Source organism: Syzygium oleosum, unplaced genomic scaffold (assembly GCF_021117445.2).
Source record: "Syzygium oleosum isolate NSW1041296 unplaced genomic scaffold, Sole_v2.1 Sole_v2.12, whole genome shotgun sequence".
Taxonomy (NCBI): Eukaryota; Viridiplantae; Streptophyta; class Magnoliopsida; order Myrtales; family Myrtaceae; genus Syzygium; species Syzygium oleosum.
Window position 1 is genome coordinate 11301629 of NW_026607496.1, and position 13855 is coordinate 11315483.

At 38.6% G+C, this 13855-nt stretch overlaps 1 protein-coding gene and 1 long non-coding RNA gene across 3 annotated transcripts; one reads left to right on the forward strand and one right to left on the reverse strand.

Moving 5' to 3' along the window:
• The first annotated feature begins 266 nt into the window (after nt 1-266).
• LOC115674226 (alpha carbonic anhydrase 7-like) lies at nt 267-4049 on the forward strand. The gene is made up of 7 exons (XM_030596571.2): nt 267-547; nt 979-1196; nt 1927-2036; nt 2292-2406; nt 3036-3200; nt 3310-3363; nt 3780-4049. Exons 1-7 carry the CDS (start codon nt 448-450, stop codon nt 3867-3869), a joined length of 852 nt encoding a protein of 283 aa, XP_030452431.1. The 5' UTR covers nt 267-447; the 3' UTR covers nt 3870-4049.
• Nucleotides 4050-5739: 1690 nt separating this feature from the next.
• LOC130139394 (uncharacterized) lies at nt 5740-10757 on the reverse strand. Of its 2 annotated transcripts, XR_008817606.1 has the most exons (4): nt 10690-10757; nt 10355-10657; nt 9654-9731; nt 8059-8176 (listed from the first exon to the last, which is right to left on the reverse strand). It is a non-coding gene; the product is annotated as an uncharacterized LOC130139394 (long non-coding RNA). The 2 variants fall into 2 exon arrangements; XR_008817607.1 differs by lacking the exons at nt 8059-8176; nt 9654-9731 and adding an exon at nt 5740-5783.
• Nucleotides 10758-13855: the final 3098 nt, after the last annotated feature.

The following is a 13855-nucleotide window of genomic DNA, read 5'->3' on the forward strand; positions in this document are numbered from 1 at the left end:
TTTGAATTTTGATATTTTGCCGTACAATTATTTGATGATATATAGATTTATAAATTTTGCAAGCTCATCAATCGTGGTCCTGCGTCTCACTCGGTTTTCACTCACCAAAACTATTCATAAAATCATTAATTATTCCTAATTAGTTGGAGTCCACAACATCTGACCCGTCTCGTCCCCACTCTGTTTCCCATAGTTCACACGTTGTTTGAATCCGTCGAAGGTGCGAGGGTGTTTCTTGCTCCCAAGACACTGCCAGATCGTCTTCTTCACACTTACAGGAGACAAGTGTCTTCACTTTTTCTCACCAAAACTCCCTCCGGCAAACCAAACCCCCGTGCGTGCTTATAAATCTCAAGAACCACCCTTCTCTCTTCCCTTAATTTGTAACCCACAAGACCCATTTGTTCTTTCATTGAATCATCCGCGCGCATCGCAGCAAAGATCGACATGAAGAACCAAAGCAAGCCCATCCTATTTTCTGCTTTTTCCCTCTTCTTTCTTCTTGCACTGTGGAGCACGGCAACATCTGCCATGCCCGTAGAAGTTGGTAATGCCCCACCTTCTCATTTTATTTCATTTTTTGCTAAATGATACCATGTTATTCAGTAAGGATTTATATTTGCTACACAGTCATGTGATGCCTTAAAAAAAGTTAATATGGACTGTATGAGATGCACGACTTGTGTTCTGTCAGATTCAAAAACTTGCTGCAGATGACATATATTGTGAACTCTATACTACTTGTGTGAAACTTTGTTTTTGCCTTATTTTCCTTAGATTCTTGGTCGTAAGAAATCGGACTTCTGATATTGGGAGTTCAAAATATGGATACCACCCACATTCATGTCAATTATAAAGGATGCACGTGGGTGATATCGTTGTTTTGTAGCGTAGCGATCTTATTTCATAGAATACCAAATGAAAGTCGATGATTGTGAAATTTCGTGTGGTGATGTGTATCAACTGTGGTGTGTGTAGAGGACGAGAGAGAGTTCGATTACATAACCGGCAGCGATAAGGGGCCCGTGCACTGGGGGGAGCTGAAGAAAGAATGGGAAGCGTGCAAGAAAGGCGAAATGCAGTCGCCAATCGACCTGTCGAGCCGGAGAGTGAAGGTGATTCCCAAGCTGGGGGAGATAAAGAGGAGCTACAAGTCGAGCAATGCGACCCTCAAGAACAGAGGCCACGACATTTCTGTAAGTTTCATACTCCTCCCATCTCGATATGTCAAGGGGAATATACATGAGAGATGATTCATTAGGAAAAGCAAGATTTTGTATGCGGCTAATGACCTACCTCTCTCTCTCTCTCTCTCTCTCTCTCTCTCTCTCTCTCTCTCTCTCTCTCTCTCTCTCTCTCCCTGTAGTTAGGTTTTTATTGGAGACTCTTTTGGTTCAAAGCATTTGGCTTGGCTTTAATCGATCCAAAATAGCCTTTTCCTTTTTATTCTCCACCCAGAATAGATGGATCATATTCATTTGACAAATAAAACAATGATATCACTTTCAGATGTTATTATTTGTAAGCATTTATATTCAAAAACTAGATATTCGATGTCAAATCAAAGTCTGTATTCACAATTAAATCTTCAAATAGGGTTAGACCAAGTTTGCTTAAATGATGTAAGTCTTGTTTAAATAACATTATAGAATTCACTTAACTTTTAAGGTCCAATTAGGCACAGCCGGGCAGGCGGGTTTCATGTTAAAACACAAAAAAACTAATTAATATACAAAACATTTCGATGACCTTGAGCAATTGTGTATTTGTTTTTGCGACTTTGGATGTTAGATGCAAAAAAGGGAGAAAAAAAAAGAGTCCCATCTTTTATAGTTAAAAATAGCGGCCATAAGTCAAATGCCAAAGTAATCACCCATTTAAGATTAAGACAGCTAATTAGGTGTTCTATATTGTGATTGAGTGCAGCTTCAATGGGACGTTGGCAGTGTCGGATCAATTAAAATTAATGGTACTCAATATTTTCTGCAACAATGTCACTGGCATTCCCCTTCCGAGCATACCATTAACGGCAGAAGGTTCTCTCTCTCTCTCTCTCCAAAACATTGAGCAATTAATTAATTAAAATTGTACAATGTACATTACAATCAAATGAACTGGACCGTTAAAATTGATGGGTCTCATTTTCAATTTCAAACAAATCTCACCAGATCAAATGATCTAAGTTCTTTTAAATACATATTTTAAATTCACTATCTTCGTCAAGCATCATGGCATTTGTCATCGGTGTGGTATATTGAACAACTGTTTGGATACATGGGGTATGTACTTAGGTATGAATTAGAACTCCACATGGTTCATGTAAGCACAGACCCGGACGTTGTGAACAAGATTGCTGTCGTTGGACTCCTTTACAAGACTGGCCAACCCAATGCTTTCCTTTCCAAGGTAACTTCTTCATGTGCATAATGTGTGTTATCGTCTCTTTATGGTCTAATATATTTATATGATATTCATAATTTCATTTCCTGTTTGAAACCCAAAAAAAATTGCAAAAAATTGATTATATTGTTCATGTTAATGAGGATCTAAAGTATAGTTGTTAAACTTCTTTTACAATAAAAAGTTGGATTTTCCATAATCTGGCTATGTATGTCATTTGAAAATTCAATCACTTGAAAAAAGAAAAACTTCCTTTGTTAACCCTTTGATCAGTCAAAGGATACTCGGACAAAAACTCTTCACAAAGGCCATTTTCCAAATCTTTGTGGTCATTGTAAAACGTTTTGCCAAATATGTCCGTATGATAAGTTGCTGCTTTAATTAATTTGCGGCTGATTCCCACAGAGAAATGCTAATTTTATTAGAACTAGTCCACAAGATCTATTCACGAAAATGGTGTATAGTTGAAGGTAATCGAAAGCACTTAATGGCATTATATGTTCTCTTGCAGTCTATCACAACATTTAGTAAATTACTATTAGGATCATTTTAGTACACTTACCACAGATCCTATAGCCTTGTGCAAAATCAGATGCTTCCAATTGTGAGTGATGTATGGTAAATTGGTGTTTCAGTTAATGGGTAATATATGGTCCATGATGGACAAAGAGGGTGAGAGAAAGATGGGTATGATTGATCCAAGAGAGATCAAGATGGGTGGCAAGAATTACTTGAGATACATGGGCTCTCTCACTGTCCCTCCTTGCACAGAAGGTGTCATATGGACTATCAACAAAAAGGTCACACAGGCCCACTATCACACTTTTTATTCTTAAATATGTGTTTCTTACCGGGTTTATCAAACAAGTGTTTGAGCTTAATTAACCCTTGCATTTGATAATCCAACAGATAGGCACTGTATCAAAGGACCAAAGCAAGTTGCTCAGAGAGGCTGTTCATGATGTAAGCACACTAATTTCTTGGTTACATGAATCTCATGATCGATGGTGCTGTCCTAACTCTAACTTGTGACTGTCATAGGTATTGCAAGTGACAGACCAGGCGGGCAATTAGTATTCACAAATTTTTAGAAATAATCAATAAAAATAAGGGGCAATTATCCTAGTTAATCTGGCTAGGTTAGACATGGCACTGAACCTGGTTTTTTTAAGAAATATAAATAGTCAAAATAATATAACTGAAAGAGTTGTTTTGTCCTCCAGTCATGCCTAATAAGTACAGACATCACGACATTTAATTCTAGTTAAAGCTTATACGTGGATGATGTTATAACTTGTGACTCACTAATGCGTGGTTGGAGAACAATATTGTTTTTTGGGAGAAATGTATTGACTTCTCATGACGAATTCATATTGCAGTATGCGGAGAAGAACGCAAGGCCCGTGCAACAACTGAATAAAAGAGAGATCCACCTCTACCAACCAAATGAAGGAGCAACACCAAATTAATCATTTTATTTAATCATTGATTTATTATCAGGACCCTTGTAAACTAGAAGAGAAGAAAAGGTCGATGTTCTTTAACGGCATTAGGGTTGATGAAATCTACTCTTATAGATATTTAGAAAATTTGGGATATTCTAGATATCTTTGTTATTGATTATTATAATATTATGTTACTTTAGATAATCGTCCTGCAGAGCCTATAAATAGGCTCATGTACTTTTCATTATTACATAGTGAAATATATAGAAAATTCCTCAAGTCTATTTTCCGTATAATTTTCAACTTAGTATCAAAGCCATCATTTACAAGGAAGTGCCATCAAGTTTGTTTCTAACAATGCCAATAGCATAGGAGGCGTTTCTCCACAATGATAGTTACAAGCCAGCCGCACGGGCCGCCGTTGCTCTCATTTCTCCGCCAAATCTATAGCTTCAATTGCTTCTCGAGAACACTACCTCTAGAATTGCCACCCTAAGATGTATAAGATCCTAAAATTTCATAGTAAATGGAAAACAGAAGCCGCCACACATGCCGCCCTGTCTCTAACCACCGGAGCCCGTCGCCTCTATGTGCTTTTTCTATGCCTTTAGTTGGTTATTCTGAATGTAAGATACCACCACTAGGTTCCTCATCTTCCGACGAGTCCAACTAGCCAATGCTGCCACCGTTCAATGCCGAACACGCCCTCATGCGCTGGCAACATCCTCTGCGTGTGAGATTCATGCGTCCACATGTGTTGCACGTGACCAGAGCTCCGGTGCGATCATTGCTGATGTCATCATACGTTATAACTAGGGGTGTCAATGGGTCGGGTCGGGTCGGGTTTCTATGATACCCGACCCGACCCAAATCACAAGGGGCACATGCTCTTTCTGACCTGGCCCGGCCCAAAACCCATAGAACCCAAAGCGAAAATCCGGGTCGGGTCGGGTCGGGCCGGGTTTTTTTTTTTGTGTGGGTAAACGTATAAACCAGTACAAAGTGGGTGTGAACCCTGAATAGCCATAGTAAAAATTGCAAGCTGCTTATAATCTTTGTCAAGTTGGCTGTATAAGGTAAAAATTGATCCTGTTATCCAAAAAGTGGTTTACAATTGCGCCTGTCAACGTGTCACAAACAAAGACCTAAGACCAAATAGAGACATATGCTGAGAAACCAAATCTATTACATGCAATCTTAGTTTCGCAGGAAAAGAACACCTATGCGATATCCCCCATTTAGTATTTCTGAGGCGGTTGTTGGGTCGGCAACAATCCAAATCGCTTCTTTAGAAGAACTCTTTGCCTTGAGTATTTGTCATTAGGCGAGAAGCGAGCTGCAGAAAGAACATGATCGAAACATAAATAAATAAACAAAAACACCCTATGCTGTAGAAACCTTATTAAAGATATTCTGCAGCAAACAATTAGCTGCAATATGTAAGGCTTGATTCAAATTATATAGACTAAGAACACCAGGTGGTTGAAACATATATGTTTCATCTCCACTGAACTGCAGCTCCATTGGAGGAAGGAAGCGCAGGATAGTTAAGAGCGACATTTGATCTAAGTCCATTAGCATTCAAAGCTCATCATTGCCATTAGACTTTTTAGCTTTGCCAAGATGGACTATGAAGACAGGATTCAACAGAGCCCACACACGAGAAGAATGTATGGATAGATAACAAATGGAAATCCAACTATTCCCACAAGGGCAATAAAATGTTCTTTAACAGTGGTAGAGAAAGAAGATTACTTAAAAAACTGTAACAGCCTTACATTCTATCAAAAACCATCTCGGTCCAGTGCAATAATCCCACCAGGACCAACAAATATAACAACCAAATACCTATCTCAAGAAAAGCAAATAAAACATCAAATGAGGTGAGGTCTTCCCTGGATGAGCAGATTGTGTAGCGAGACCCAAGGGAGTTTCTTTCTGCATACAATCAAACAGCCATTTCAGAACATGGATTGGCAAAATAGTTCAAAGAGTATATGATAAACTGTACAAGCAGAAGATTTCATTTTTAACAAGTACCAATCTCCAACTTCATCAATCGTCTAGAGAAATAGAGTTTGGCTCCATGGTTGTAGTTGGCAACTCTGCATTAAATTTATGATGAAAATGAGAATTAATGTATCCATCGAAGTATAAAAGGGTACAAAATTCCACAACCATATTTTTTTACCTGACTCAAAGATTTCAAGTTCTTCTAAGTCCCCCTCAATCGAACGTGAAAGTGGCTTAGATCGTAACCAATCTTGAGCACATATAAGAGCCTCCACCATGCTTGGGGTCAAAGAGCTACGGAATACATCAAGCACACGACCTCCTGTGCTGAATGCGGCCTCTGATGCTACAATCGAGACGGGCACGGCCAAGATGTCTCGAGCAATGGAAGAAAGGATAGGATAAATTGAAGAATTTACTTTTCACCAACTTAAGATATCAAAGTTTGGGTTATAACGTTCACATCCTTCCTCCAAATATTTGTCCAATTCTGATTTTTTTTCCAAATATTGTTGTCCAGTTTGGCTAAGATACTTTGCAGTCATAAAATCAGCACCAACCACAGGAGACTTTGATATGCTTATCGTCCTTGTGCTCTTTAGCCTCAAGTTGCTTTGGGGGCACACACCAGTGCGATATTGCTCGAACAATGACGTCAGAGATGTTTTTACTTTATCTCGTAAAGTTTCCGCCTCCTTCCTTTCATAAACATCATTAATCATCCACTTCACATATTCCCACTTATGTCGCGGGTCAAGTATGCAAGCAATGAACAAAGTAAGATTGATGTTGTTCACATTGCCAAAATATTTATTGAATTTGGTTTTCATTCTCTTAGCCATTTCCTGCACACTTTGATCCTCATTCTCACAATATGCATCAATGATTCCATGAATCCCATACACATCCTTCGCCATATCATTACTGGTGACATAAGAAGAACTCGAAACTTTTAAAGTCGTATCAAAGAACAACTTCAGCAAAGGAAGAAAGTGACGGGCATACTCCCAATCATCACTAGTGGGCAACCCTTTTGTCTTGGAAAGCTCTTCAACATATTTGCTATCTTGAAATTCCAATAAGCCAAATGCTGTTTGAAACTTCAAAGCTGCTTCCAACATCATATATGTCGAGTTCCAACGAGTCTCCACATCCAAACATACAAGACTCTTGGACTCGATATCAATACAACTCTTAAACCATCTCAACCTCGCAGGAGAAGACCTCACATAACGCACAGCCGAACATATTCGAACAATTGAATCATTTATGTCTTTCAACCCCTCTCTCACAATCAAACTCAATATGTGAGCACAACACCTCACGTGGAGTAACTCACCTCTCAATACTAGAGAATTCCGAGAGTTAAGTCTTTTCTTCAAATATTGAATTCCTAAGTCATTTGAGCTTGCATTATCCATGGTGATAGAAAAAACGCTTTGAATCCCCCAATCAGTCAAGCATTTCTCAACCGCTTTTCCTATTATCTCAGCAGAATGACCCGAGATTTGACAAAAATTCAATATTTTCTTGTGCAACTTCCAATCGGCATCAACAAAATGAGCAGTAAGACACATATAGCTCAAATTTTGACAAGAAGTCCATGTGTCGGTCGTAAGACACACTCTTGGAGATGTCTCCAAGAAATATTTCTTCAATTTACTTCTTTCCTCCATGTATAACTTGTAACAATCATGCCTCAATGTGTTCCGACACGGGATTAGAAACTTTGGCTGGATTCTATTCACGAATAGCCGAAATCCCTCATTTTCTACGAACTTAAAAGGCAATTCACCAATAATAAACATTTTTGCTAGGTCTTTTTGACTAACATCTTGATCAAATTTCCATGGACCCAATAAACTACCGACCCCAAGAAGTTGATCCGAGGCACTTTTTTGCCTTTTCTCAACATTTGCATATGGGTATTCCTTGCATCTACCTAAATGATGATGCATCGAACTAGTCCCGTGATTACTAGCACAACGAATTTGGGCCGCACAGTATAAACATTCAGCCTTATCTTGATCAAGAATCCGTTTAAAGTGTTCCCACACTATAGATCTTGTCCTTCTTTCTGTGATACTTGTAGAACTCGTTTCAGACATCTTGTAATCCTTCCATTTATCAAAGCAAGTATGCTATACTTGATCAAAGCAATAAAAACTCGCCCATGCTCTCAATCAGCACAAGACATCCCATGACTAATTATACTTTTCGGTTCCAAGTAGAAAAGGCAAGAAGCAAGAGGGCCAACTTACTTGCATCATCCTCGTCTCAGTCAATTCTCAATTTCTCATGATAGATTCCATATTCACCTAGTAAGAGAAAGAGTAAAAACAATTAAAGTCTCAGATAATATTCACAAGTCAGCCATGCTCCAGTGTATAAAAGACTTGATGCATCAGTGAACCAAGATTAAGATTCAAATTGACGGACCACAATCAACACAAGGCGCATAATGCAAATAATCGCAGCCACACCATGGAGCAGCAAAGAAACATATAAAGCTATGTTGCACTCCAAACAACATTTCAACAAAAAAAGAATGACCACAGCAGACCTATAATACTCCTTCACCACATATTAAACTTTACTGATGATTGCTAAAATTTTGCAAAAAAATGAGAGATTGCAAGCCGATCATTTCACATTGTGCAAAATTCATGTGTATGTAATTGCAGTAAGGACAGATCATATATACCAGCAGATACCAACCAAGACAACTGAGAAATGGCATCTAGATCCTAAGTTCCATAACCCATCAAAGGCAAAGAAATATGGCAACAGCTACTTTGACTAAAAACATGCTGTGAAAAATAGAGTGCCTAAATTTCATCAGATCCCACCAGAGCATTGTCGATTCACGAAGATGAAGCCAAAACAATGATGAGCCATCTTGCTAGAAAAGCTCAATATAAGAGATGCTTATCAAAGTGGGATGTCAAATATAAGAATCAAGTTCAAGATTAAAAGGGATGCTTATTGATGTGGGATGTCAACTGTGACAATGCCCTGCTACAGTAACTAGTCAATGAACTATATTTGTTTTATTGGTTTTAGGAATGAAACTAGTAAGATACGTAAGAATAAAGCTTGTGCTTGTGAGGTGTCAACTCCATTAAAAAACTGTTGACAGCAATCAATGGAATAACAAAAAAGATTCATGGTTTTACAACACCTTTGACTGACAAAATAAGCATTTAATGTCAAACACTTGAATATATATATTTTCATGGTCTAGCTGGACAGAGCTGCAAGTTTCAATCTAGGACATGTTCATAGATTATCACCCCGGTCTCATCGCTTTGCACTCTATAAAATAAGTCAGTTTCAACTTGTTTCCTGTTAATTTCAATCTCTTCACCTGTTAAGAACTTTCATATTTATTTCTTCTTCGCCTTAAAGAATACAAGTATACTTTGGCACCTAGCATTTTCCGCCATTAGAATGACTTGGACATAACTGACCAATAACAGAATGATTTACATCACATGAACTGACATCTTAAAGATGCACAAACATGATGTAAATTCTTTATAAATTCCGTGACATCAGAAGTTAAATTTTCAGTTCAGTCCAAGATATGAAAAATCGAAACTTGGTCACACATCAAAAAACTTTCTTTTATCAGTCATTAACGAGACGACATATATAGTATATCAGCAATTCAGGGACATAACACAAAAACATGCCCTTCCATGCTAATTGGACATTAAGTTAAGTTTCCACATTAGTTGCTCAACATCATTGCAACCTAAAGGAAGAATTGCTCCACAGCAACTTAAAGTTTACCTCCGAAGTAAGAAGTTCCTCGAGCTGTTGGTTTTCCGATTTGTATTCCTGAAGACGGGATTGAAGTCCAGTACAAACCTGAACAATTGAGTAAGCATCGTCAAGTTACAACTTGGGTACCATCTCAGTAATTTTATTGTGGAATAAATCCTTCTAAAGTAGTCTTGACTGAAAAGATGGCTTGTGTATTAAGTAGCTACTTGGGACCATCTCGTTTTTATTGTTCAATAAATCCATCTGAACAGTCTTAGAACCGAAAAGTATAATCAGGAAGGAGGGTATGGTACGTGGAAGTGCAAAAATCTTGATCACAAGTGACCAAATCCGCTATACTTGACCCAAGTTAAATGACACACCATCAGTTGCTAGCAAAGCAAAAAGGCCCCACCAGATGGATTTCTCAATTTCATGGTTACTTCTCAAGATCCAATTCAACCCAACAGAAATATACCCAAATTTCACACCCTCCTATTCATCCTACGACGTATGATCACAGATTGGAAAGACGAAAAGCTACTTTCGACATCATAAACACAATCCAGCACGAGATTGGAACAGAAAGAACCAAGAAGAACATGGAAGAATTGAACCAAGAAAGACAAAAGGCTACTCAGAATTTCACCAGATTGAAACAGAACACCGAGCAAAGACCAAAACGAGACTGGCGAAAGCGACAAGCAAAGACAGGCAGTCTACTCTACCTCACACCAAGGCTCAACAGCTCGAAGATCTTAACACAGACACAGGAGCTCCTTTCTCTACAGCTGGGAAGCCGTCTGAAGATCTCAAAGAGGCATTCATCCGGGAGTTCCTCGATTGAAGATAAATGAAGGAGTGATACTGGAAGTTTGCTGTTGGGGCGATTTCACCGACATATGAGGTGCATTCCGGCTCGGTGGCTCAGATTGAATCTTCTCAGCATCTGTGGTGCAGCTAGAGCTAAGAGCGACTCTGATTCCATGTGCAGACAGGCTTCTGGCGAGATGAATTGGTTCGTCGCAATCCTACTTGCAATGTAGTCATGATGAGGAAGGACCTGATTCCATGAGCGACTCTGATTCCATGCGCTACGCTTTGCGAGGGGTGAGCGGAAGCTTGAAGACGAAAGAGACGAAGGAGTTGATATCTAGGGTTTTTTTAAGTCCCGGGCCGGCCGTAAAAAAAGCCCGACCCAGACCGGCCCGGCCCGAAAAATGAATAATATATGAAATTTAGGCTCTTACCTAATCCAAAGGAGGCCCGCCCCGAGAAAGCCCTAAATTTCCGGGCCAGGTCGGGTTGGGCCGGTCCGGTATGGGTTGGGTCGGGCTTTATTGACACCCCTAGTTACAACTGAAGTCATCTACCGCGTCATCATTGACCATTGGCTTCCGTTGACCGTTGACTAGAAGTTGGCCGATCAGTTTTTTAGGAATTTTGACGTGCTGTATCCATTTTTGACATTATTTTCTTAATATCTACACTCCAAACGCTAGTTTCATGGTATTCCTAATACAAGCACCCACTTTTAAACTAGTAAGTGCATTTAATGGATAAAATGGATGTTCCAGTACCCATTCATACAGTTTTGAACGGATCAAGTTATATTTTATGGGCTCAAGAAATGTCTAGATTTCTAAGAGGACATAGACTTTAGTGTTACGTCATACTAGGACTACTGAAGAAATTGGAGAAAAATTTATTGAACATTTAGAGGAATGGGACAACAAGAATCATCAAATCTTAACGTGGTTTTGAAACACTTCGATTCCATCTATCAAGTTTGGTCGCCTCAATACAGCAAAGGATTCATGGAATTTGCTTGCCAACCGATATTCCACCTCAGATATTGCCCTTTGTATAAGCTAATAGGGAAATGCATCCCATGTATTAGGAGACAGGTCAATCTATTAATGATTTTTTGTCCTCTATACATGTTATTTGGGATCAACTAGCCTTATCTAAGTTGCAATGGAAAGCAGCTACCAATGCTCATAAGTTTGCTGAATATCGTGATCGTATGCGTTTAAACCTGTGCGAGCTTCACTTCTATATCGAGATCCATTACCTCATCTTGAGGCAGCTGTCTCAAAATTGTTGAGTGAGTAGATTCGGCGCGCTACCATGAAGGTCCATCGCCCTATTTTGTCCACTCATATAGATGCAATGCTTGCCACCCCAGCTTCTTCTTTATCACACGGACTATATTGTACATACTGTCACTGAACTGGTCACCTTTTATCCAATAGATATCAATGACAAAGTAGGCAACCTATAGGGACAAACAACCAATCCCGATATAGAGGTCCACTTGCATGCTTATTCACCACTACTGATACTATTGAGGGTTCTCCTAACAACTCATCAATTACTTTATCTTTAAAGGAACTACTTTCCATTATTCAAGAATTTGGTACTTTTAGCTGCTTTGTCCTTAGCACTTATGCTGTGTCTGTGGCTCTAAGTACTTTTGATTCATGGTTCTTTGATTTTGTCTGTTCCAATCACATCATTTCTAACTCCAATTTGTTTAAGTCAAAGTCTTTACTTTCACAAACACCTACTATTCATAAAGCTGATAGCTCACAGATGACAGATAGTCATACTAGAAAAATTTCAATGTCTACACTGTCATTACCTAACACTTTCTTGGTTCCTAAACGCTTCTTAAACTTGATATACGTGGGACAATTATATGAACTATGTCTTGACATTCACTTTTCTTCTAATGGTTGTCGTGTGTAGGATCCACAAACGATGACATATAATTGGGACAAGCCATAAAGTGGGATGCCTATTTGAGCTTGTCTCCTTAAAGCTTCCGAATGCTCTTACTAGTTGTGCTACCATAGTCTCATCTGAAACTTGGCATTCCCGTTTGGGTCATGCTTCTTTTTCTAGATTAGGTCCTCTAAATTCTAGTGGTCATCTAGACTTTGTTGACAACAAAAATTTTGATTGCTTGCCATGTAAGTTGGGAAAACATCATGCTTTACCATTTGATCTTAATAAATTTGTATCTTATGCTTCTTTTGATTTAATTCATTCTGACATTTGGGGCCTATCTCCTACTCCTACTATTGGAGGATCTCGCTATTTTGTGATTTTTGAGGATGATCATACTCGTTATACATGACTTTATCTTATGAAAAATCGATCTAAACTAGTTACATCTATCGTGATTTTGTTGCCATGATCAAAACACAATTTTCTCGAGACATTAAGATTTCTTGTATTGATAATGCCATGGAATATAAAGACACAGAGTTTCTTAGAATTATTTCTCAAAACGGCACTATCATTCATTGTTCTTGTCCAGGAAGAGAGGGAGAGAGAGAGAGAGAGAGAGAGAGAGAGAGAGAGAGAGAGAGAGAGAGAGAGATCCTACATTGGAACTTGGAACACAAGCTAAAGGTCCTGAATCCCATTCCAAGAACCAAACCAATTATACTTGGAATAGGATTGGAACCGAAGGCCAGTTTTTGATTCTATCCGAGAACCGGGTTTATCTTGTAAAAATCAAATAATTGATGTTATATATTATTTTTGTAGCCTATGACAATTGAAATCTTATTTGTTAAGTGGTCTTATGCGCCTATTTTAACCTGGAGGTCGTGAATTCCATTATCCTTGGTTGCGTCTCTCTCTCTTTTTATTTAATAAGGTGTTTAAGATTAGTTCTAAATCGTTTGACCTTGGAATCGGTCTAATTGGTCAACAAGCTGAATTGGTGGTTTTGACATAAGAACCGGGAACAAAACCGGTTACAAGATAGTTCTATGGTAACCAAGACCCGAATCGATTCTTCTTGAAATCGGTGGGGTAAGGCCAATCGATTCAGTTCTTCTAGTGTTGAAGCGGCCCAGTTGTTCACCCTATGTGAATAGGCATGTCAACTCCTGCGACCAAAGACATTCATGAAAAGCGCTACTTTGGTTGCGAGGATTTAAAATTAAAAGAAATAAGGAGTTGTTGAAATGAAGGAAATTGGAAGAGAATTGAAGCGAAGAACACTTAACTCAAGGGAAAACTATTTGCAAACACCAGAAACAAAACTGCTGAGAATAAAAACTTCGCTAGAACTAAAAGAACTTGAAAGTTACACACACATGGATGCTCAAATGGAAAAATTGAGATGAAAATAACACTGGTATTTATTAGAATATTTAATAATAAACCATACCTTCATCTAATAGCTTAAGTTTTTAGAATAGTTTGCAATA

Excerpts from the sequence above, each read along its gene's own strand:
- LOC115674226 (XM_030596571.2), top strand. The coding sequence starts at position 448 with ATGAAGAACCAAAGCAAGCCCATCCTATTTTCTGCTTTTTCCCTCTTC. Across the intron at positions 548-978 it reads TGCCATGCCCGTAGAAGTTG|AGGACGAGAGAGAGTTCGAT; the intron begins GTAATGCCCCAC and ends TGGTGTGTGTAG. Across the intron at positions 3,201-3,309 it reads TATGGACTATCAACAAAAAG|ATAGGCACTGTATCAAAGGA; the intron begins GTCACACAGGCC and ends ATAATCCAACAG.